We start from the raw sequence: 25,902 nt of genomic DNA, 5'->3' as shown, positions 1-25,902 counted from the left end.
GTGCTCACCACACCTGGCTAATTTTTGTATTTTTAATAGAGACGGGGGTTTCACCACGTTGGCCAGGCTGATCTTGAACTCCTGACCTCAGGTGATCCACCCACCTCGGCCTCCCAAAGTGCTGGGATTACAGGTGTAGCCACCATGGCTGACCGTGTTTAGTTCTTAATTGCACTCTGTGAAGTCATGTAATTTGAATCAAGCCTACTTTTCTGAGCCTCAGTTTTGTCATCTGTTAAAAGGAACCATCCTTTCTACTGCTTTGGTTTGTTGGGAGGTTTAAATGAATTACTGCAAGTAAAATGCTTCATGTGGCTGTATACAATTCTCAGGAAACATTCTCATTTTAATTTTTAAATTCTGCCACTAATGATGTGTCTTTCATTGTTTGATTAAGTTTTAGCTTTTTAATTTTTTTTCCCCTAAGACAGGGTCTCATTCTGTCGCCCATGCTGGAGTTCTGTGGCTCGAGTTCGGCTCACTGCAACCTCTGCCTCCTGGGCTCAGTCAGTCCTCCTGCCTCAACCTCCCGAGTAGCTGGGACCACAGCATGAGCCACCATGCCTGGCTAATTTTTTGTATTTTTAGTAGAGACAGGGTTTCACCACGTTAGCCAGGATGGTCTTGATCTTCTGACCTTGTGATCTACCCGCCTCGGCCTCCCAAAGTGCTGGGATTACAGGCGTGAGCCACTGTGCCTGGTCAATAATTTTTTTCTTGTACTAATATGTTAGGGGAGAAGTAACTCAGGAGAGCAGAAATAATCTATAACATTATATGATGACCAAATAAATGTAGGGTGTTTTTGTTATTGAGATATAATCTATATGCCGTAAAATACACAGATCTTCAGTTTTCAATTCATTGAGTTTTGACATTTGTCAGCCCCCACATAAATACCACCTCAATCAAGATATGGAACATTTCCATCACCCCAGGAAGTTCCCCAGTGCCACCCCACCTGCCCCCACTACCCCAGGCAACTGCTTTTCTGATTTCTGTCTCCCATAGATTAGCTTTGCTTGAGTAAATTTATTTTTGATGTACAACTTTACAAAAGAGGCTCGCACTTTCAGAGTTGCTTGTCTGTGAGTTGTCACTGCCTGTGATTCTTCACCAGCTCAGACAGCTGTCTCCTTCAACCGTCCCCCTTCCCCCACCCACTAAAGCTTCTTTCTAAATATCTGTGAATGGATATTAAGGACCTCCTAAATTGGATGGTTGGAATTTATTCCTGGACTAAATATGCATCTCTTTGTGAAGCAATTTCTAATCTAAGGCATGGCGTGGCCCCTAGGATTACTGAGAACTGTGTGTGTATGTGTGGGGGGAGACATGATAGTTTAGGAGGTGGTGTTTATTTGCAGCAGGGAGGTTAGTGAGCGGCTCCTGTCCTTGTATGAGCACACACTTTCCGTGAACATCAGTGGGATTTAGCCAGGCCCACGCAGAGAGAAATAGAAACTAGAACATTCGACAAAACAAACAACAACAAAAACTTGGGTTTTCACACAGAACAACCAAATAGCAGCATGGTGAAGGGGGCCGCTCTGCACGCCGGGTCTGTGTTCCTCGTAGAACAGGTTTTCTCTCACTCACTATGTGGTCTGGTTATGCTTTGATTCTGAAATGTACCAGTTTCTTTTGGCTGCAGTGTGTACTTTACATCTGATTGGAAACAGGAGTAATCCTTTGATTGTAAAGATGTATGGGTGTTGGGAGGAGTTTCACAAAGCAGCACATCTCTGGATAGATTTACATAAGAGATTTAAAGTCCTTTGAATCGAAGTTAATATATTTCACAGCGTAAACAGTATGAAAGTGAAATTCTCCAAGAACCACAACTGCTAACCCTTGGGTGGTTATGCTGACTGTATTTAAAAAATAACTGTCAGGGCAAGCTTTAAAAGGGATGGGGGAGGAGTGACAAGAAAATGAATGACTGTAAGCACATAAGTAAAATGAATGACTGATTTTGGCTTTATCGATTACAAGAGGAAATAAATCTAGATTGGAAGTGGATTCTGCTATGGGTGACTCCCTCCATCCAACCAGATTTTATGAGTTGGGGTTCCCAACTCAGGGGAAGGTTATGGAAGTTTTAAATTTTTATTAGTTTCTACTTACGCAATTAATGCTTTAGTATAGTTTCCTTATAAAAACTTAAAACAGCTGGGTACGGTGGCCAATGCCTGTAATCCCAGCATTTTGGGGGACTGAGGTGGGTGAATTGTGTGACCTCAGGAATTCAAGATCAGCCTGGGCAACATGGCAAAAACCCATCTCTGCTGGGCATAGTGGCTCACACCTGTAATCCCAGCACTTTGGGAGACCGAGGCAGGTGGATCACCTGAGGTCGGGAGACCAGCCTGGCCAACATGGTGAAACCCTGTCTCTAGTAAAAATACAAAAATTAGCCAGGCATGGTGGTGGGTACCTGTAATACCAGCTACTGGGGAGACTGAGGCAAGAGAATTGCTTGAGCCCGGTAGGCAGAGGTTGCAGTGAGCCGAAATGGCACCACTGCGCTCCATCCTGGGCAACAGAGTGAGACTCTGTAACAACAACAACAAACCATCTCTACCAAAAATACAAAAATAAGCCAGGCATGGTGGCACACGCCTGTGGTCCCAGCTACTCCGGAGGCTGAGGCAGGAGGATCTCTTGAGCCCGGGAGGTGGAGATTGCAGTGAGCCAGGGTCATACTACTGCACTCCAGCCTGGGTGACAGAGCGAGACCCTATCTCAAAATAAACAAACAAAAAAACCCTGTAATCCGAGCACTTTGGGAGGCCGAGGTGGGCGGATCACAAGGTCAAGAGATCGAGACCATCCTGGCTAATATGGTGAAACTCCATGTCTACTAAAAATACAAAAATTAGCTGGGTGTGGTGGTGTGCGCTTGTAGTCCCAGCTACTCGAGAGGCTGAGGCAGGAGAATCACTTGAACCCGGGAGGCGGAGGATGCTGTGAGCCGAGATGGAGCCACTGCACTCCAGCCTAGTGAGAGAGCGAGACTCCAACAAACAAAACAAAAAACTTCAAACATTAGAGATCGACTGAAGCTCCTTTCAGTCCCTCCCTATCTTGATCCTAGTCTCCTTCCCGGCAGAGAAATCTAACCTGTAGTTAAGGAAATTGGAAAACATTTAAGTGTGTAAAATCTTTGTTCCTGTTTATATGGATGGGGTTGCAGTGTATGTCCTGAAAGACTGTTTTTTTCTGCTGGGCTCTGTGAATGCAATGGATGTATCTTATTCTTTTTAACTGTTGCCTGGTGGTCCCTCCTAAGGGCTCCATCCACCTAAGTTTCTCTAGATACAGTGGCAGTAAAGATTAAGATTTCCTACGTTTCAGTTCCCATTTATCACTTAGCAGCTTTATCTCTTTGGGCAAGATTACTCAGCCTCTCTGTGCCTCAGTTTCCTCATCTGCATGGGGAGCTCAGTTATAGGAGCATATCTCAGGGTTGTTGTGAGGATGAAGTGCACTTACAATAGTGCCCAGCACATGGTGGGTAAGAGACAGTGTTAATGGTCACCATCGCTTGCTTGTGGAGGGACAGTTTGAGTGTTCCTGTGTGTGTCACCCTCACCCTGAGGTGGTGAATATGGACGTCCTTGTGCGTGTGTGGCAGCGAGTGTTTCTCTAAGGTAGTGTTTCTCCAGGGTGTGTGTGGGAGTGCATGTTCCCTAAGACAGATTCAGAGAGGGGGGCTTGCAGCGGCATGTACATTTGGAATAACTCACAGGTCCTGCCCCCCTGCCCTCCCAAGTGGCCTCTCGCCTTTTCTGCCCCTGGCACCAGGAGGGGACGGTTGGCTGCAGCAGTTCTCACCGCTTGTAGCAAGGCTTACTGTCGTCTCTCTCTGCAGGGCTTCGTCCTGGCCGTCACTGTCATCCGTGAGGCGGTGGAGGAGATCCGATGCTACGTGCGGGACAAGGAAGTCAACTCCCAGGTCTACAGCCGGCTCACAGCACGAGGTCAGCCTTCTGGCTCCTGGGCCACGGGGTTGCAGCTCAATCACAGGCTGCTGACAGTCAGGGGAGAAGAGTTCAAGGCCCGGGCCGCGGGTGTGGGAATGCCACGTGGCGGAACAGTCACTTGGTTACTCCAGCACCAGGGAGGCCTCCATCTGCCCTGGATGACAGGTTGACAGGATCCCACCAGGCCCCGGCGGCGTCCACAGGCCTCTTGGTGTTGGTCTTGTCAAATAACTTGTGTGTCATCAACCTGGAATTACATTCTGTGCAGGGTCATCCCGGCTGGCTAATCCCTTTCCCTTTCTGCTTCCTGGCTGAAGGAGGGCGCCCCTACTGTTCACATGGGAGTCTGCAAACTGTTTTCAAAGATACTCTTTCTGCAGTGATTACTTTAACATCAAACTGTTGCTACTTTAGTTTTTACAAAGGCAACACATTTAGGTAAATACTGCATCCATGAAGATTTCTTTGAAGGCATTTTGTAAATCCTGGAAATTGAGGGCTGGAGAGTATGGAGTCTGATCCAAAAATAAATGACCAGTTTTTTATGTCAGAGTTATATGTTTTGGGCTCAAAAACAAAAAATTGAAATTTTTGCCCAGTACAGTGGCTCACGCCTGTAATCCCGCACTTTGGAAGGCTGAGGCGGGTGGATCACCTGAGGTCAGGAGTTCAAGACTAACTTGGCCAACAGGGTGGAAACCCTGTCTCTACTACACATGCAAAAATTAGCCGGACATGGTGGCATTCATCTATAATCCCAGCTACTCCAGAGGCTGAGGCAGGAGAATCACTTGAACCTGGGAGGCGGAGGTTGCAGTGAGCCAAGATCACGCCATTGCACTCCAGCCTGGGTGACAAGAGGGAAACTCCATCTCAAAAAAAAAAAAAAAAAAAAAAAAAAAATTGAAATTGAAATTTTAATAACATTTCCCAGGGATATGAAAATCCTTTCATCATCGACCCCCTCTTGCAAGATATGTGCATTTTAAATGCTGGAACTTAAAAACTCACTTACACGGTGGAAGAGCCACAGAACAACCCAGCCAGTGTTGACTTCTGTTTCTAATTACAATAGATTTACTGTAAGGTTGCATTCAGAAATGAGAGAATGTTACCTCAAGTTTACTAATCTGGCTAAGGAATGTCTATTCGATTGTCCCGTAAGATTACTGATCCCATTCAAGGATTAATGCTGTTTAAAGAGGTGGAGGGGAATAAAGGCTATGCGTTGCCTTCAGGAAATTGAGAATTTGGAAAGAGATAAGATGGTTAGATGCCAAGGGACTTAGCACCTGAGCCAGGGTCTGAACTGCTGTTGACTGCTTTATGTTTGCAAGGAAGCAGTCAATCCACGGTTTCTTCGGGATTTTCAGTAGAGTTTTCCTTTTGGGAAAAATGTCAGAGGTGTATGTTGTGGGCTAAAAAAAATGCAAATTTTAATTACATTTCCCAAGGGTATGAAAATATTTTGTTCTAGTGTATTTGAATACACTGTCACGGTTGGTGGTCTTAAAAATGTGCAGGTCTCTGGGAGAAGGGGGAATTTCGAGTTGGTAAAGAAATGCTTTATTCATGCTAAACTACTGTATTTAGAACATGTTGCTACCAAAAGAAGAAGAATCAGTGTAATTTTTGCAGAGGCAGGTGGCTTGGGCTTTCCGCGTGAGTAGTCAGAAGACCCTTCTCAAGGGCTTTTTGTGTGTGTGGTTCGTGTATATTAAATCCTCCCTTAATAACATATTCTTACTATAACATTTAAAACGCTTGGCAACCAACAAAAGCCCCATCGGAGAGAGTGCGGTGGATCTCTTTAGAGCTCAAGAGAAGGGGCCTTCGGATTCCATTCATTCATCCATCCAGGATTCGACCCTCCTTTGGTTCTTTTCATATTGCAATTGCTTTTCCCGTGAATGATTTTTCTGCCCTCTGCTGCACACGCCTTCCCAGCCCTTGCTTTAACTTCACTCAGCTCTTGAAAAGGTCCTAAGGAGAATTGGCAGATGGCTCTAGCATTAAAACCTTGTCTTCCTTTGTGGGTCTCCCTTTGTGGCCCGTGGTGTCCATTGTCATGCCAATGCCACTATAGGGAAAACAGAGCACAGTTCTGAATATTAACCCAGACCCTGGCGCTGCAATTTGTTGTGAAAGCCCAACAAAGCACTGAAGAAACTGTCAGCTTGGAAAGTGATCGAGGCGAGTTTAGTTATTTGATACGCTTTGGGGGGAGGGCCAGGGTAGCAAACCTAAGCTGGGAGATTGCAGGGAAGAGGGAGAAAAAGAAGCCTTTTTTGACTTTCCTGTCAAATTCCTTCATAATATTTCCTTGAGCAAAACTTAACCATCTTCACTTAGTAAGTTCCAAAGCAAAGTGAAATAAGTATGTATATGTATATTCATGATGGACTGTTTTCTTTCTATCACATGAAGTCTTCTTTTTTTTTTTTAAGACGGAGTTTCGCTCTTGTTGCCTAAGCTGGAGTGCAGTGGCACGATATTGGCTCACTGCAACCTCCGCCTCCCGGCTTTAAGCGATTCTCCTGCCTCAGCCTCCTCAGTAGCTGGGATTACAGGCACCTGCCACTGCACCCGGCTAATTTTTTTGGATTTTTAGTAGAGATGGGGTTTCACCATGTTGGCCAGGCTGGTCTCGAACTCCTGACCTCAGGTGATCCACCTACCTCAGCCTCCCAAAGTACTGGGATTACAGGCATGAGCCACCACGCCCAGCCTCACATGAAACCTTAAAATGCACTTTTCAACAGTATTTTGCGGGATGAAAATGTCCAGGAGTCAGAATGCCTTGATCACTAGACTATAGGCCATGGTATTTACCTACTTGCTACATCCTTTTGTGATGAATAGTAATAGCAGTACTTGTATCATTATAGTTAAATTTTGAAATTTGTTTTCGCAATAATTCCTAACTAGCAAAAAATTTGCAAGAATTGTATGGAGAATTCCAGTATGCCCTTAACCCAGATTCATGAAATGTGACATTTCTGATTTGTTTTTTCTAAGACCACCAGAGCGGGCACAAAAGAACCAGCGAGTAGGCAAGGGTAGGAGCAAAACTGCAAATTTATTTTTGGTCACCTAAGGTGTGGGGGGAGAGGTCTGTCGGCCTCCGGCAAAGGAGGCCAAGAGAGTCGCCCTGTGGAGCTCTCGGACGGAGTTCCTGATACAGTCCCGACTGGGGGCTGGGAAGTCCGCGCGGGGCGCTGGCCGGGAGCGGCTTTTCTAGGAGTGGGAGGGCAATAGGCGGGGCACGGGCGTGTGGCGGGGGGCGTTCCGCAGGTGCGACCAGGTAAATTTTGGTCTCTTCGGATTGACGTCACCTGGCGTATGCCCGGTTGGTCTGCACCTTCCCGGGCTCCGGCTGCATTTTCGCGCGCGCGGGAAAAGTTGGTGATGAAGAACCCGGAAGTGTGCCATCTTACCTCCGTTCGTCCAAACAATTTCACCACGTTGTTTATTTATTTATTTAGAGACAGGTTCTCACTGTGTCACCCAGGCTGGAGTGCAGTAGTGGGATTTGGACTCACTGCAACCTCCGCCTTCCAGGTTCAAGCAGTCTTCTCACTTCAGCCTCTAAGTAGTTGGGACTGCAGGTGCACACTACCACGCCCTTCTAAATTTCTATTTTTTACTTGTAGGGATGGGCTTTCCATGTTGCCCAGGATGCACAGTTGCGTTTTTTCTTCCCTCTAAACCTCCTCACGCAGGCTGGAGTGCAGTGGTGCCATCTCGGCTCACTGCAACCTCTGCTTCCCGGGTTGAAGTGATTCTCCTGCCTCAGCCTCCCGAGTAGCTGGGATTACACGTGTGCACCACCATGCCCTGCTAATTTTTGTATTTTTAGTAGAGACAGGGTTTCACCATGTTAGCCAGGCTGGTCTTGAACTCCTGACCTCAGGTAGTCTGCCCACTTCAGCCTCCCAAAGTGTTGGGATTACAGGTGTGAGCCACTGCACCCGGCCACAGTTGCTTTTTAATACTTTCTTTCCCCTCATGTCCATATACATATAGGTGTATCTGGGGTCATTGGAGACAAGTTGCAGACATCATTCCCTTTTGTGCCTAAATACTTAAGTGCTTAATTCCTTAAAGGACGTTTCTCTTATATAACATAGTTATGTACAATTACCAAAATCAAAAAAATTGAACATCAGTATATTGCTATTCATTTACAATCCTTTTCAAATTTTTGCCATTTGTCCCTAAAATGTTTTTTGATAGCATTTTTTTCTTAGTTCAGGAATAGACTGGGTTCATCAGTTATAGTTAGTTGTCCTCTCTCCTTGGTCTCCTTTAACCTGGCAGAGTTCCTTGGTTTTCTTTGTCTTTCATGATTTTGACATTTTGAAGAGGACAGGCTGGTTTCAAGCCAGTTACTTTGTATCCTGTCCCTCCATTTGTATTTGTTGGATGTGGCCTCAAAACTAGATTTATTTTTTATTTATTTGTTTGTTTATTTATTGAGATGGAGTCTTGCTCTGCCGCCCAGGCTAGAGTGCAATAGCGTGATCTCAGCTCACTGCAACCTCCACCTCCTGGATTCAAGCAGTTCTCCTTGCCTCAGCCACCCAAGTAGCTGGGATTACAGGGTGTGTGCCACCATGCCTGGCTAATTTTTGTATTTTTAATAGAGACGAGGTTTCACCATATTGGCCAGGCTGGTCAAGTGACCCACCTACCTCGGCCTCCCAAAGGTCTGGGATTACAGGTGTGAGCCACCATGCCTGGCCAGTAACTTTATTTTAAACAGCTGAATTAAAATCCCCATTAATAGGAACTCATTATTGGGAGGAAAAAATGGATGACAGGTTTTTTTTTTTAATTGCTGTTGCTTTGTTTTAGTTGTTTTCAACATTTTAGATCATCTTATTTCAGTCAAGGTTTATCCTTTTTTTTTTTTTTTTTTTTTAATTGTAGAGATGGGGTTTCGCCATGTTGCCCAGGCTGGTTTCGAACTCTTGAGCTCAAGTGATCCACCTGCCTCACCCTCCCAAAGTGCTGGGATTGCAGGTGTGAGCCACTGTGCCCAGTCAAGGTATATCTCGAATAACATCAATTGGATTAATTTTCGATGCAACTACCATGGCTTAATAAGATGTATTTGAAGTACTTTGATAATCAAATTAGCTATCCACATGGAAATGACCTTTTAGTCATTATTTTAGGAAATAATTGGTTGGGCACAGTGGCTCATGCCTGTAATCCCAGCACTTTAGGAGGCTGGGGTAGGAGGATTGCTTGAGGCCAGGAGTTGAACACTGCAGTGAGCCATGATCACATTGCTGTACTCTAGACTGGGGGACAGAGCCAGACTCCATCTCTAAAATACACACTACACACACACACACACACACACACACACACACACACACGAGACTTCACCATGTACCAAGTCTATGCTAGGTTTCTGCATCACAGAGATGACCATGAGAGCCTGGGGTCCCAGGAAGTCATAATCCAGTGAGGTATTCAGGCCTGTAAACAGATAATTACAACAAGTGGCATGAGTGTGGTGGTCCTCTTAAGGAATGTCCCCTTTCTGGCCACTGCATTCTGGGTTCTGAGCATCGTTCCCAGGAGTTGAAAGTAGTGGTTCCAAGCTTGCTCTGCCAGGGTTCGGGAGTCCTGCTTCCACCTGGGTAGATCCTTTAAGTTCTCAGTAAATGAATCTAAATCAGGGAACATAATGGCACCTACCTTAGAGGGTTGCTGTAAGTGAAGCTCCTGCATGGGAAGAGCTCAGCATTGTGCCTTGGGACTTGGCATGGTGGAGAGAGGCCAGTGTGGATGGTATTGCAGCAGGCGTTTCTTAAGTGTCAGCGGGTAGATTAATGGAGGTATGAGCCAGGGGTGGTGGAGTCCATCAGAGAATCTGGTGATGTCTTTCCAGAAGAGGTGACCTTCATCTTGAGTCTTAGAGGAGGGAAGAGAGCAGGACTGGCTACATGATTTGTGGGACCCAATGCACATGAACATGTAGGACCCTTATTCGGAAATTATTAAGAATCTCAAGTTGGCAACAGCAGGGCATTAAAGCAAGTACGGGACCCTCCTGAACATGGAACTCAGGCCAGGACCCAGATAGCATGCCATGGTAAAGAGTTCTCCAAAAAGAGCATCGAGTCGAATGCAAGGCTGCAGCCTGTGACAGCTGGGGTGGCAGGCTACGCAACGCAGGTTCCAACACCAGCTTGCTGTTCCCAATTAGGCTATGTTTCCTGAGCCTCTCCCTCCTGGGAGAACAGAAGAAAAGACCACACAGGCCAGTAATAACCTGAGGCGCTGGAAGGGTTGATTCTTTATTTCAAGAATTCATATACAGTACAGGCATGCTGTAGGAAAAAGGTGGCACTGAGCTGTTTGAAAAACTGCTGTTCAAATTAGGAAGCAGGAGAAAAAATGAAGAAAGGCTACCTGCCATCAGCTAGCGAGGTGCTAGATAAGGTTTAATCTGTAGTTTCTTGTTCTTTATTTTTGAGATGGGGTCTCACTCTGTTACCCAGGCTGGAGTGCACTGGCACAGTCACAGTTCACTGCAGTCTCTAATGCCCAGGCTTAAGTGATTCTCTCACCTCAGCCTCCCAAGTAACTGGGACCATAGTTGCAGGTCACTACACCTGGCTAACTTTTTTTTTTTTTTTTTTTTTTGAGACGGAGTCTCGCTCTGTTACCCAAGCTGGAGTGCACTGGCCAGATCTCAGCTCACTGCAAGCTCCGCCTCCCGGGTTCACGCCATTCTCCTGCCTCAGCCTCCCGAGTAGCTGGGACTACAGGCGCCCGCCACCTCGCCCGGCTAGTTTTTTGTATTTTTTAGTAGAGACGGGGTTTCACCATGTTAGCCAGGATGGTCTCGATCTCCTGACCTTGTGATCCGCCTGCCTCGGCCTCCCAAAGTGCTGGGATTACAGGCTTGAGCCACCGCGCCCGGCCTGGCTAACTTTTTAATTCTTTGTAGAGATGAAGTTGCCCAGGCTGGTCTCAAATGATCCTCCTGCCTTGGCTTCCCAAAGTGTAGGGATTACAGGCATGAGCCACCGTGCCCAGCCTAGTCTGTAGTCTTCTAGATAGCCCTGTGAAGGTAGCTTTTATGAGTATGGATGTAGGGAAGGAAAAAATTTCTTTCTCTCACTCATTGCTAGGTTCATGGCTGAGGCCCCTATAACAAAAGAGAGGAAAAGCATCCTGTCTGGGATGATGAGCTAGCAAAGGGCAGAGCTGGGATGTGAACGCAGGCTTGTTTGCATGTAAAACCTTAGCCTTTAAATCAAGGTACCTACTATGTGCCAGAAGCTGAGCTCAGCACTTTTGCATATAATATCTCAACAGTTGCTATAGTGTTCAGCCTTAATACATGTGTTACAGAGGTGCTTTTAAGATTTGAGTCATTTTAAAACACATCTCTGAGTCCAAAGAAACATGTCAATCTAGCCTCTTCATTGTCAGATGGACAAACTCGTGAAAACCACATGGGGTAGTGCTTTTGGATAAACACGCATCCTTTTCCTCCTACTTAAAATTCACATTTTATTTTTTATTTTTCTGAGACGGAGTCTTGCTCTGCCGCCCAGGCTGGAGTGCAGTGGCCGGATCTCAGCTCACTGCAAGCTCCGCCTCTCGGGTTTACGCCATTCTCCTGCCTCAGCCTCCTGAGTAGCTGGGACTACAGGCGCCCGCCTCGTCGCCCGGCTAGTTTTTTGTATTTTTTGGTAGAGACGGGGTTTCACCGTATTAGCCAGGATGGTCTCGATCTCCTGACCTTGTGATCCGCCCGTCTCGGCCTCCCAAAGTGCTGGGATTATAGGCTTGAGCCACCGTGCCCGGCCAAAATTCACATTTAAACATCAGAGACTTAAGAGCATTTCTTAGACCTTTATGAATTTTTATGGTTTTAATTATAGAGCTGTCTTCCTAAATTAATAGCATTCAGTGGCACTGGAAATAAAGCCAGAAAGGAGAGGATCTTGGAGATGTAGCAGATCCAGCAAAACTTAGTTTTGTTACTCAGGAGAATTGGGTTGGATTGGAAAAAAATAATTAGTGAAGGAATTATTTCTCTTTGTACTTGCCTTCCCCAAACCAAAAGTTTAATGGGGGTGGGAGGTTGCCTTGATTATCACAGGTGGTGAGGGAAATGGGATTTGCATTTTCACAAGATGAATTCCATGGGTGTTCATACCAGGAATGCTTTCCCAGACTAACTTCTGATCAAGGGCTAAATGAAGCAGGCAGACAATTAGCCTTGAAAGAAGTGCAAACAGAGGCATACTTAACACAATTGCTGATGCTTCTTTCCTGCTGGGGACATCTGGGCAGGCTGACCATAAGTCATAAGCCAAAGGTCTATGCTCTTTTGCGTATCTTCAGCTTTCTCCTACATATGTGGTATAAAAAATCGACCTGATATCTTTCCTTTTTCAGTTCTTTCTAGATAGTTCAGCGATGCCCTCTGCTCACTCTTTCTCATTTACAGAATCACTTGTAACCTCAAGGATCTCACATCCATTTGAGGATATATTTTTTCAGTGTAGCACAAAACCCATGTACCATTATCTAGGATTGCAATTAATGTGACTTAAATTTCAAGACCTAAGAATGCACATTTTTCTTTTTTGGAGTTGTATGTCATTGGGGTTAATCAGAAGGTATAATAATGTAGGAAAGGTACATTAATTAAGGGGGAGTTGTTTAGCTAATAATTAACTAAATTGAAACTCTATATTCCTAAACACAAGTACTACTTATGTTTCAAAGTATAAACTCTGTCCAGACATGGGAGAACATTAAGATATGCATTACGATTTTTTTTAAAGAAGAGAATTGTATTGATAGACTTTTCAATGTTACTGCAGCAAAACTGCTGCAAAGATCCTTCACTAAGGACCTCAAAGACAATTCAGTTAACAAAGAACTCCATTCCCAAATTTCCCTTGTCTAAGAGAGCATCAGCAGCTATGAGTGAGTCTTATTTATAACAGATTTTGGCGAATACTTTTTCATACTGCCTGGTGCAGATATAAAGTGTTTTTTTTTTGAGATGGAGTTTCGCTCTTGTTGCCCAGGCTAGAGTGTAATGGTGCGATCTCAGCTGACTGCAACCTCCGCCTCCCAGGTTCAAGCAATTCTCCTGCCTCAGCCTCCCAAAGTGCTGGGATTACAGGCCTGAGCCACTGTACCCAGCTCATATATAAAGTTATTTAAGATCCACAAAGTTCAGATTTTCCTTTCAAAGAACTCAATTTCATTTTATTACAAGTAATTGGTGAACTGATCTATTGTTTAATTAAAAAAAAAAAAAAAACAAACACCAAAAACTCAAACTTGCAAATTGCACTGTTATTCCCAAAAGGTATTTCCCCCCTGTAAGGGTGTTTGTCTGCTTCATCATTTCTGGGCACCATAAACCGGCAAGAGCATTTACATATTTTAAAAGCCACTGTTGGGTATAAACTTGTTACATTTAAACTGCAGCCTTTTTATTTTTTTTTTAAGTTCCCACTATTTAAATAAAAGCCACCAGGAAGTGGTGGTGATTATTTATAATAATCCTTTCAACTCTTTGCCTGTTTTCAAATAACAGTCTTTTCTTTGGCTTTGGGGAAGGCAGACAACTCTATTTGAATATGAAAATTTCAACTTTAAACCTCTGAACTCTGCTGGGTCTGCAGAGGCGTTTTAATGTCAACCCCAGGAAATGTACACATGAAGCAGAATTTACAACTCATCACTGTCACAGTTAGATTAGAGTGTGAGTTAAAGAGTAATACATTAACCAGGGTTAGTGCATGGAGATTGTTGTTAGAGATCTACAAAAGCAATCAATGTCCTGCATGAACAATGAAAAATACAAGTATAGTTGGAGGTGTTCAGGGTCAAAAAATAGGCCCACACATACTAGTGCCCTGGAATTTATTAAAAAAATTTTTTTTGGTAGGCTGTTCTGCAGTTTGACTGAATTGTCATTTGCTTGTTTCGACTCAAGGGAAACATCTGGTTTCTCCCTGCAATGTAGACAAACTACTCTTATTCTGAAGTTGTCATCCGTGAAAGGCATGGTTTGGGCTCAGTAGGTTTGCTTATGAAAGGCTTGGGGTCCATCGCTACAGAAATAAACAGCTCTAATAATTGGAAGTTTGTTCCCCGTTATAAACTCTGATTGAGAGACGACTTGGGTGAAGTGGCGAAAGCTGAAAGGGATAGATTTATTAGAAGACTTTTAATGATTTAGGATGTGGCAGGCAGAGAATTTTCTGCTTAACTTTTGCAAAAATCTCTTACCTTTTGTAGAATTTCTGCGAATGCATTTAAAAATCTTAGAGCCTCAATTTTGGAGATGGGGTGTTACAGGAAAAGTTCAGAGTTCTGTGGCCTCGGTTCTTAGGACAGAGCCAGGTTTTCCTGCGCACTTTATAAATAAGATATTATTGGGAGTTTTTACTAGCCTTCTGGACCAGCTACATAATTTGTGGGACCCAGTGAAAAGTGAAAATGGTGCGGTGGGTGGCGGGGGTGGGGGGGCTTGTTCAAAAATTATTAAGATCAGATGGTTAGATCTTGAGTTAAAAAAAAAAAAAAACTGACAAAGAATTTTAAGACATTAATGGTGAAGCATCGTCCAAGCTGGGAGCCCTGTGTATTGGTCCTTTTTCCATCTTAGGAGTCTCTGGGGAAGATGAGACCAAAACAGAACAATGACAAAAAACCAAGGAGCGCTTGGGAAGTGTGCCTGCCGGCGGCGTGTTGGCAGGGCATTTTCTTCCCTGCCAGATCAACTATAGGGAGAGTTCCTGCCCTTTTTTGAGATTGGTAATAATTGCTATCATTGTGCTGTTTTTTCTTTCTCCTGTTACTTTCTTAGGAAGATAGGAGCCTTTCTGTCAGTTTGCTTCTGTGTATCCTGTTCTTCCCCTTTTTTGCAACAATGTAGAATACTCAGAACAGTGGTTTATGTGAGGTTAGAAATCATGTGTTTTGAGCCCTTTCTACACCCTTACCAATTTTTTCATTCTGGTAGTCAGTTCTAACCACTGAATGCCCAGTGATTCCTCACTTCTAACTTTGGTCTCTCTTTTCTCTTCCTCTTTCTCCCTATCAACTTGAGAGCTCCTTAGAGAGGGACGTTTTAGTCAAATACTGACAGCCAAGCCTAGGGCCTGGCTGGTGGAAAACTCCCAGTAAATATGGGAATGTAAATAACAGTATCTGCTTTATTAAATCTCTTTTCTTCTTGGTGCTTTTTCTCCTTTTCATTCTGGTTTTGTATTTTCTCTCATTACATGCACACACACGCACACACATACCATGCCCAGCATGAAGGCCCAAACTATATAGATATTTATAATTTAACTTTTTTTTTTTTTTTTTTTGGAGACGGAGTCTTGCACTGTCGCCCGGAGTACAGTGGCACTGGAGTACAGTGGCACGATCTTGGCTCACTGCAACCTCCTCCACCTTCCAGGTTCAAGTGATTCTCCTGCCTCAGCCTTACAAGTAGCTGGGATTACAGGTGCCTGCCACCACGCCCAGTTAATTTTTTGTATTTTTGGTAGAGACTTGGTTTCACTATGTTGGCCAGCTGGTCTCGAACTCCTGACCTCATGATCCACCTGCCTCAGCCTCCCAAAGTGCTGGGATTACAGGCGTGAGCCACTGCGCCCAGCCTAATTAACTTTTTTGAAAAATAGAGACAGGGTTTTGCCATGCTGCCCAGGCTGGTCTCAAACTCCTGGGCTCAAACAATCCACCCACCTCAGCCTTCCAAAGTGCTAGGATTGGGAGCTACGGAGCCCAGGCAAACTACATATTTTTGATCACCAAAAGAAAAGGCAACATGGGGCAAGAAGTCCCAATTGACAGCACTCTGCAGTGGCTCAACAGAAGGGGAGAGTCTGGGAATCTGTGTTTGTTCAAGCTGCAGATCCGAGGCTCATCCCCCCAAAACACTGAAATGCTAATGAATGACCGTGGCTAAAAAACCCAAGTGACCTCATGATGGTGCGGCTCCTGCTTCCTCCCTTAAAGGAGGAGCAAGAGCCCTGTTGGCTGATGGACAGTCGGGTACAGTAGGTGTGTTTGCGTGAAGGATTGGCCTGCTGGGGTTACTCAGAAACTGCTCTGCAAACACAGAGGATTAAAGGGGTTTTTGTTGAGGCAGAACAGATGGACAGAGAGAGGCAGAGTTCAAATGAATGGATCATAAATCAGGACTCACTTGCAGAAGGGAAAAATCTGGGTCTGGTCACTAAAAAATTGGAGCTAATTTTAATTATTATTATTTTTTCTTGTTAGGAAAGCAACCTTATGCTTAATGGAAAAACAATTCATGTGAAAAATTTGGAAAATAAATGTGCCAGAGAAAGCCCTGCTGATTCTTTCAGGAGAATCTCCCTGATTTTGTCCTCTGTCCTGCTAACATACACACATGTACATAGGTGATTGTTATTTAATAAGAATGAAAACGTATGCTCTTCTTTGAGTTAGATTTTAAGAGGGAGCCTGTGACTACAGTGTGAAGATCTGAACCCAGGTGTGATCATTTGGGCCAGGCCAGCAACATCAATTTTAGTAATAAAACCAAAGACAGTGTGTACATTTATGTTTGGGAAAGTTGGGACAAGCTCAAGTGAAGGAAAAGTTCATTGGCGCTGAGGGCCGCATTGAATTTACCGTCTTCCTTCAAGTAATACCTTCCTGAGCTCCCAGAAAAATGATGTGTCTGTGTCTGTTTTTCCTTTTGCCCCCTAGTGGAGCAAGAAGATTGGTTCAGGCCGTGAAATTGTACTGCCAGTGAGACCCTCTCTTTACCCATTTTTCGCTTTCTTTCTCTCTCTTTTTTCTTTTTCTTTTTTTTGAGACGGAGTTTTGCTCTTGTTGCCCAGGTTGGAGTGCAGTGGTGCAAACTGGACTCACTGCAGCCTCCACCTCCTGGGTTCAAGCAATGCTCCTGCCTCAGCCCTCCCGAGTAGCTGGGATTATAGGCGTGCGCTACCACATCCGGCTAATTTTGTATTTAGTAGAGATGGGGTTTCTCCATGTTGGTCAGGCTGGTCTCAAACTCCTGACCTCTGGTGATCCGCCCACCTCGGCCTCCCAGAGTGTTGGGATTACAGGTGTGAGCCACTGTGCCCGGCCCTCTCTCTCTCTCTCTCTTTTTTTTGAGGCAGGGTCTTGTTCTTTTGCCCAGGCTGCAGTGCGGTGGCACAATCTCAGCTCACAGCAGCCTTGGTTGTCTGAGCTCAAGCATTCCTCCTACCTCAGTCTCCCGAGTCGCTGGGACTACAGGCGCATATCACCACACCTGGCTAATTTTTTGTGTTTGTTGTAGGGATAGGGTCTTGCCATGTTGCCCAGGCTGGTCTTGAACTAATAGGCTCAAGCGATTCACCTGTCTCAGCCTCCCAAAGTGCTGAGATTATAGGTGTGAGTCACTGCGTCTGGCCCATTTCTAGTCATCTAATTGGATGTTTTCCAGTCTCTCTGTAAATATATTGACCAAAGCCCAAGACATAATGAAATGAGGCCAGTGGGTCTCTCTCTAGCAGGCCAGGGCTCCGGTCATTGGATTGAGTTTAGCATCACATTTTATGAAAATGAGGTACCATTAGATGCTAGATGCTCACTTAGGGTGAGATACTCACACTAGGAGAGTCCAGAAGTCTTACCAGCAATCAAGGGTTGGTCCAGCTCGCTATCGTTACTTGAGTGCTTTCTAGGAGTCAGTAGTGTTGACTGGGCACGGTGGCTCATGCCTGTAATCCTAGCACTTTGGGAGGCTGAGGTGGGTGAATTACAAGGTCAGGACTTCGAGAACAGCCTGGCCAATATGGTGAAGCCCCGTCTCTACTAAAACTTAAAAAATTAGCCAGACGTGGTGGTGGGCTCCTGTAGTCCCAGCTACTCAGGAGGCTGAAGGCAGAAGAATCGCTTGAACTTGGGAGGTGGAGGTTGCAGTGAGCCGAGATCATGCCACTGCACTCCAGCCTGGGTGACAGAGCGAGACTCCGTCTAAGAAAAAAAAAAAAAAGAAGTCAGTAATGTTTGTATCAGACCTTTTGGTGCCAATTCTACTAATTGTTTAATGACAAGATTTAATGACATATAAAAATTAGTTAAAATCAAATCTTATGGAACCGATTAAAGAGAGTTGTTTCAATAGGAAAACACTGGAATCCTCTGAAAAATCTCCATGGTTGTGAAATCCTTAAAAAACAAATGATATTAAATTATGTTAAAATGTAAAATATGTGAGACACTAAAAATCTAGAGTTGTGCACTTGGATTATTTCATGTCTTTAAGCTCATTTTTTTTTTTTTTATTTTGAGATGGAGTTTTGTCTGGAATGCAAGGGTGAGATCTCGGCTCACTGCAACCTCCACCTCCGGGTTCAAGCGATTCTCCTGCCTCAGTAGCTGAGATTACACGTGCCTGCCACCATGTCTGGCTAATTTTTGTATTTTTAGTAGAGACAGGATTTCACCATATTGGCCAGGCTGATCTCGAACTCCTGACCTCAGGTGATCCACCCGCCTTGGCCTCCCAGAGTGCTGGGATTACAGGTGTGAGCCACTGTGGTGCCCAGGCTATAATTACTTTTTATCTCTCTCTTAGCTGAACATTTGTAAGTTACATGGGCTTGTTACAAGATATCAGTATCATAAAGATTTTGGGGTGTTGCTCCCTGTATGTGAATTTAACCTATCACCAGAATAAATTCTCTCTTCCTCTCTGGACTCACTCACAGTATGCAGGGCCACCTGGCCCCAACTGGCCCCTTCCACCTTCATCTCTCGCTGTTCTCTGCTTTCCTGATGCTTCGTGTCTTACTGAAAGAGTTCTAGCCTTTGGCTGCGTGCATGCTGTTAGCTATTCACCTGTCCCACTTCCTCACATCTCAGGGTGCCTTTCGTCTGTTATTGGAAACACAGTGTCCTTCGTCTAATTCTGGCCTCAACTCTCCCACAGAGAGTTTGTTGACAGCCATCCCTCTGATTCTCTAAACCCTTTCATCCATTATTTGTTTATTGCCTCCTCCCCTCCACTGGAATTGGGTCTCATGTATCCCCAGCCCTTAGAACCCCTGCCATACAGCAGATGTTCAGTAAATGCTGCCTGGGTGTTGAGTGAATAATCAGGTGTCTTCTGTGTACTGGGCGCTGCTCTAGGTGCTTCTTAGGAGGTGAAATTTCCCTCCTTCCCGCTCTCTCAGTACATGGGGTACACTGCCAGCGTTTCGCAGGCTGTTTTGCACTAACAGCATCTGTCTGGCTGTCTTGCCTGCCAGATTTTTGGTTGACAACCAAAGACTGTGGGCCCAGTTCAGCTCTGCGTTTGGTTTTATATGGCCCAAGAGCTGAGGATGTTTCTTATGTTTTAAAACATAAAATATACATGTACAAAAGACTATGAGCCTTTTTAGGGGGATCATTAGTTGGGAGGGTTGAAGACATGGCTCTTGGCCACAGGACCTAAACTATTGACTCTCTGGTTCTTTGCAGAATAACTGTGTCAGCTCCTCTCCTAGGCTGGGAGCTCTCTGAGAATATGGGGACTGTTTTCATCCTTGGTTCCCCAAGACACAGCCCTCAGTTGTGTTTTTTTTTATTTTTTATTTTTATTTTTTGAGACGGGGTCTCACTGTTGCCCAGGCCGGAGTGACATGATCACAGCTCACTGCAGCCTCTATTTCCTGGGCACAAGCGATCCTCCCACACCTCAGCCTCCCGAATAGCCGGGACTACAGGCATGTACCACCACACCCAGCTAATTTTTGTATTTTTGGTAGAGACAGGGTTTTGACATGTGGCCAGGCTGGTTTTGAACTCCTGGGCTCAAGCCATCCGCCTGCTTCGGCCTTCCAAAGTCCTGGTATTACCGATGTGAGCCACTGTGCCTGGCCCAGCCATGTTTTTTGGGTTGGACGGAACTCACTGCTTTTCTTCTGTACTCTGGAGTCAGATGCAGGTGTGAATCCCAGCACTGGCCTGTTCTAACTCTGAGACTTTGGGGGAAGGGGGACATCCTGAGTCTCCTTTCCTCATCTGAAAGCTGGGGATGGAACTACCTTCTTCTGAGGGCTGTTGTGAAGATTAAGTGAAACATCCAAGTCTCTACAGTGCTGAGCACAGAATTAGCATTTAATGTTAGCTTTTACTGCTTAAACATCCAGCAAAATTATACAGTCTGATCATAATCCTATACATCAAAGCATGTAGCAATTATCAATTAAAAAGTAAATCAGTCCTTTGGAATTAATTAACTTCTTTCTTTTTGGTGGTGTTGAAAATTAAGACGTTTTCCCCCCAGTACTTTGCATCGAAGTCACTGTTAAGTGGTGCTGAAAATTAAGACTTTTTCCCCCCAGTACTTTCCATCTAAGTCACTCTTAAGGCAAATAAATGATCTTTCATGAAGGGCTCAAGCTATTCCAGTGCTCTGTGAAGTGGGCATTTATTTCTGCAGCGGCCTCTGCAGCGGTTGAGCCCTTTCCTGGAGAGGCAGGAGATAATGGTGCTGGAGTCGGTGGCAGCCGTGGGTGGGAGCATGTACTTCTGGGTGTGCTGTGTGTTTGCAGGCTGGGCACTCTGTAAAGACATGTTGAATTGAAATGAATTAAGATGGTGATGTATCTTGAACCTGTTGCGTTGCAGGCACAGTGAAGGTGAAGAGTTCTAACATCCAAGTTGGAGACCTTATCATCGTTGAAAAGGTGAGCGGGATCTGGACGCTTGTGTGTGAATACCACTTCATGGGTCCTAACGTGTCATTTGTGTATCTGGTAGACGAAGTGAATGATGCATTTTGGGATTCTATCCAAAAACTTTGCCTCAGGAGAAAAATCTCCTGTGAGACACACGCACACACATGCAAATATTTTTTCAAGGTTTGTATGTGTTGGTTAGCCAGAAATCCTGCTTACAAACATAAGTACAAGTTTTGATTTCCTGTTTGATGTGCTTATTATTTTGGGATAAAAAAATCATAAAATCTTTCCTAGAAGTCTGCTTACTATATAGACACTTAAAATATTTATGAAATTTACCTTTTGAGCCACTTTAGCTTGCATTTCCTGACTTAACCGTTGTGCTTGTTTTTTATTTTATGGGGAGCAGGGGTTAAGTGTAACCTGAGAACAGTAAAAAGACCAAAAATATATTTTAAAAAATAGCTGTGTCAGTGTGTTTGTTACTTTAGCAAACACTCCTATCTTTTTCTAGTGTGTATTTGGAAGGTATTGGATTTTCGGGGGTGGCTCTGGAGAGGCTTGGAATAATATTTGATTAGAAAAGGGTTGTGTCTTAACTTGTTTCTGTAGAAATTGAGCTATGCTCTTTTAAAAGGATTAAATCCAAGAACTCAAAGCTGCTTTGAGGTAAAGTGAAACTCTTTTGGGTGGTAGCTCAGAAGAACCACACAAACCCCCTCTATGTTATCACATACTTTTCTGTTCATAATTAAATGGGGGCTGCTGGCTCCCCCCGCTTCCCCCAGTGTTTTTGAGAATGGCTTTTGTTGCTTCTTACTACTTTCCTTCCTTATTAAAATCCACTAAAAGCCAAACATCAAGCTGGGAAGTTGGTAGAAGCAGAAAGCATGAGCGGAGGGTCTGTCTTGAGTCTCAGCAGACAGCCTGGAAGAGAGCCAGCTGGGGAGGCAGACTTTCGGGATTTTGGGAGGTAATGGTTGAATTCGCCAGAAAACTAGAAGCTCTCTTTCTAAGATACGATTTTGATAGGGGATTAGTAGAGTAGCAGCAGTGTGCAAGATTTTTCAGATTCAAAATAAATCCCCAAATCTGTCTTTGACAAAGGCAGAAACTTAAAAGAGGCTGTGAGTTTCAGTGCCCCCCCCCCCCCACAACCCAAGGAGGGGTCGGGGTAGGGGCGGAAACCCTCCCTCCCCCCACCCGGCACATGGTCAGTCATTCACAGTAACAGTCTTTCTTTTCATAACACAGAACCAGCGGGTCCCTGCCGACATGATCTTCCTGAGGACATCAGAAAAAAACGGTAAACATCTGAGATCAATTTGGAAAATAACCATTAACCTTTCAGTGGTAATTTGGTAAAATAATCATTTGAAAATGTCACAAAGTAGATTATCATTTTGGAGCCATGGAGGCAAATCAAAAGCATCTTTTTCAGTAGACCATTCTTTTTAAACAGTGTTGTTGGTGTTTAAAAGTCAATAGATTTTGTTCATTAAAAAATACAGTTTGTGGAACACTGGCTGACTCACAGCTGGTAAAGTCACGCATACAGTGGCCTTGGGTTTCCTCTCCGGGCTGTGTTAAGTTCAGCCCTCAGGAGTTGGGACGAGGAAGTGTCTCTAACATGTAGAAGTAAACAGAAATCCTCTCTCTTCTAAGCTGATACCAGCAGATGTGTCATGAGTGGAGGCAGTATAGAAACTGGGGAGAGGGGGGTGTCTTTTCTGCCCTTTGTTCATGAGTCGGGGACCTTGCCCATAGCACTTATTGATTTATTTATTGTAGCCTGAGTTTGCGGGCTGGGAATCTCTGAAGTCTCCTACAAGGCCTTTAACTCCTTGCAGTTGTTGCCTAGGGTGGCAGCTGCCATTGCCTGCCCACCCTATCAGTCTACTGAAATTGCCTTTTTTTTTTTTCTTGAGACCGGGTCTTGCTCTGTCGCCCAGGCTGGAATGCAGTGCTATGATCTCAGCTTACTGCAACCTCTGCCTCCTGGGTTCAAGCCATTCTCCTGCCTCAGCCTCCCAGTGCACCACCATGCCTGGCTAATTTTTATATTTTTAGTAGGGATGGAGTTTCACCATGTTGGCCAGGCTGGTCTCGAACTCCTGACCTCAAGTGATCCATCGGCCTCCCAAAGTGCTGGAATTACAGGTGTGAGCCACCACGACTGGCCAAAATGGCCTTGGTTTTTATTTTTGTTATTTAAGCTGTTCTGAGGAAATAAGGCTGTTTTTCTCTTATCTGGCATGATTGGAGGTTTCTGAACACGTGAAAAATTTACATTCATATTCCTTTGAGGATGCTGCAATGTATTTCATTATGAATGGAATTAAAGTACAAGTAAACTTGTATACTGATATGTAATCAGGACAGGAGGTAAAAGGCACTAGATTAAAACAGTCTTTGAAAAACTACGGCTTTGTCTTCAAATTCGTTCTTGTGTCCTATTTAGTGAAAACAGAGCATTATGGAGTTATCAGGGCCCCTGACATGCTCTTTTTTTCTTAAAAAATAATAGAAAAAACCAAAATTATGTGTGTTCTACGTTAATAGTTCTCAAAGACTGAACTGCAGTGTCGTGAATGGGGTATGTTCTGTATCTGATGGAGTGTACAGCTGACTACTTGCATGGATCTGTATGTCAGACGGAAAGATACACCTCTGAAATGTGCCAGCCCGTAATGACCTCGTGCTTGCCTGGATCGATCAGTGCTGTTCTGAGCTCTGTGCACGAATCACCTCTTTGTCACAGCATCTCTGCAGGGTCAGGACTGTCCCTATCTCCACTTTTACAGACGAGGAAACTGAGGCTCAGAGAGAATAGGCAACTATCAGGGCACAAAGCTAGTATGTGGCAGAGCCTGGACCTGCACTCAGATGGTTTGGGTCCTGAGAAGGTGCTGGCGATGCCTGGCCAGACAGCTAGGAATGCTGGTCACCCTGTGCTGGTCCCCGTTCTATCTCCCCACTGAATCTCTACAGCAAGATTGCGAGGTCTACGTTTCTCCACATTTTACAGACACTGGAGCTTAACAAGGCCAAGAAACTAGCCTGGGATCTCCCTGAGAGAGAGTGGTGGAGTGAGGATTTGAACTCTGAGCTTTCTGATCCCAGAGCTTATTATGGAAGAAGTGGGAGTTAGGATATGTATTTTCCCTTGTGGTCGCTGGCCATTGGTTGGCTGTTTTTACAAGGACCAGAGCAGACGCTGCCCAGAGCTGCCGAGGGAAGGGTGCTTGAGGTGCAGGTGACAGCACCCGACTTCCTTCCCACAGGGTCATGCTTCTTGCGGACGGATCAGCTGGATGGGGAGACGGACTGGAAGCTGCGGCTTCCCGTGGCCTGCACGCAGAGGCTCCCCACGGCCGCCGTGAGTAGCTTTCCCTGCAGAAGCCCATGCTGGCAACCTGTCTTAGCAGGGTTCTCAAACTCAAATACCTCGGGGGCCAGGAATGGGATGGCAGCTGTGAAGTGGGGCCGCTGGGGGAGCATGGGGTCCTGGAGAGCCCCTGGGACTAGTTGGCTTTCCTGATGTGGCCAGGCCAAAAGCAGACCCTGAGTGTAGGCAGTGAGCTCTCCCGTGGGAGGCTGAAAGCCGTAAGGAGCCTTGCCAAGGTGCCTCACCAAAATTTAAAGGGTAAGCCAGAGCATGTCACTGCTCTGCTCAAAACCTACAAAGGTAGGCCAGGCTCGGCGGCATGCGCCTGTAGTCCCAGCTCCTCAAGAGGCTGAGTCAGGAGGATTGCTTAAGCCCATGGGTTCGATGCTCCAGTGAGCTGTCATTGTCCCTGGGAATAGCAACTGCACTCCAGCCTGGGCAGCATAGTGAGACCTGTGTCTAATAAAATTAATAATCATAAAATAAAATAAACAACCCTCCAAAGATTTCTCATCTTACTGAGAATCAGTTCTGCGGTGCTTGCTGTCATCTTCAGCTCCTTCCCATTTGTCTCTCTGCTGAGGCTCTGACCTCAGTGCCTGGCCTTCTCTCCTCTGCCTGCCAGCCTGTCGGGTCTGTCATTCCGTCCCTGGATGTTTACTGTTGCCATTTCCTCCACCGGGAGCCCTCTGATCTCTGGCGAGTCTGCCTGGCAGGTCATCTCCACACTCCACTGAGCTTTTGCTCACGAGTCTCCTTATTGGAGAGGCTCTTTCTGCCCCCCTCTCCCTGCATCCCCACTTCGCTCACTTCCAGGCAGCGTCTCTGCGGGTGGGCTCTGCCTGTTGTATTCTCTGCCGTATCCCCAGTGTGCATGACAGGGTGCAGGCCCTGGCTGAAAGGATGGCCGTAGTAGTTGGTCAAGTGTAACTTAAGGGTTCGGTGATTGGCATGCCCCACCGTGGTCTGGAAGGATGAAGTGGAACACGGAAGCTTCCCCTGTACTCACGTCACATGGATCGAAGCCACTCCTTACTGTGTCTCCTGAGGGAGGAGGATAGGTCCACGTCTTGGTGGGACTGACATAATAAGAAATGTAGCCACCCTATGAATGATTTTTCATGGCTAATACAAAGTGAAATAGCACCATTATTACTGTTAATTTTAAACCAGGAATTTTATTTTATTGTTTATTTATGAGACGGACTCTTACTCTGTTGCCCAGGGTGGATTACAGTGGCATGATCTTGGCTCCCTGCAACTTCCACCTCTTGGGTTCAAGCAATTTTCCTGCCTCAGCCTCCTGAGTAGCTGGGATTACAGGCGCCCGCCACCACGCCCGGCTAATATTTGTATTTTTAGTAGAGACAGGGTTTCGCGGTGTTGGCCAGGATGGTCTCAAACTCCTGGCCTCAGTTGATCCACCTGCCTCAGCCTCCCAAAGTGCTGTGGTTACTGGCATGAGTCACGGTGCCCAGCCTAAACCAGGAATGTTAGAACAGTGAGTTTCTAACTACTGGCTAGGAGCCCCTGGGGATTTGTAGCAGCCACCGTCATGCCTGTGAGGTGTAGCTAACCTGACAGAATTCTGATCCTCAAAACGATTTAAAAGATCTGTTCTAGAGACAGGTTAGCGGGGCATGGAAGTGAAGGTGCCGCAGATTCCGCAGCATGGGATTGCGTTACTTGGTGCGTGCTTTAGAAGCATGACACAGTTTAATAAACGCTCGCTTTGCCTCTCGTTGGGTCCAGGCTTGGGCTGGATTTCACAGAAAGATGAGATCCTATCTTCTTTGTTGTCAAGGAACTCTCGGCC

The 25,902-nt window shown here is 45.3% G+C and overlaps 1 protein-coding gene across 3 annotated transcripts in view; it reads left to right on the top strand.

Annotated features, from left to right (window-relative positions):
• The window catches only part of ATP9A (ATPase phospholipid transporting 9A (putative)), a 173,052-nt gene that overhangs the window by 45,258 nt on the left and 101,892 nt on the right, over positions 1-25,902 (top strand). For all 3 annotated transcript variants that reach the window (XR_004052706.1, XM_030915035.1, XM_030915036.1), the window contains exons 4-7: positions 3,875-3,983; positions 20,646-20,704; positions 21,953-22,004; positions 23,983-24,077. Coding sequence is in view for 2 of the 3 variants with exons in the window: in XM_030915035.1 (XP_030770895.1) it covers positions 3,875-3,983; positions 20,646-20,704; positions 21,953-22,004; positions 23,983-24,077 (315 nt within the window). In the remaining variant the exon portion in view is untranslated. The remainder of the gene's footprint in view (positions 1-3,874; positions 3,984-20,645; positions 20,705-21,952; positions 22,005-23,982; positions 24,078-25,902) is intronic.

This window comes from Rhinopithecus roxellana, chromosome 13 (assembly GCF_007565055.1).
Source record: "Rhinopithecus roxellana isolate Shanxi Qingling chromosome 13, ASM756505v1, whole genome shotgun sequence".
Lineage (NCBI taxonomy): Eukaryota > Metazoa > Chordata > Mammalia > Primates > Cercopithecidae > Rhinopithecus > Rhinopithecus roxellana.
Note: the sequence above shows the minus strand (reverse complement) of the source record. Positions and strands in the feature narration are given on the sequence as shown.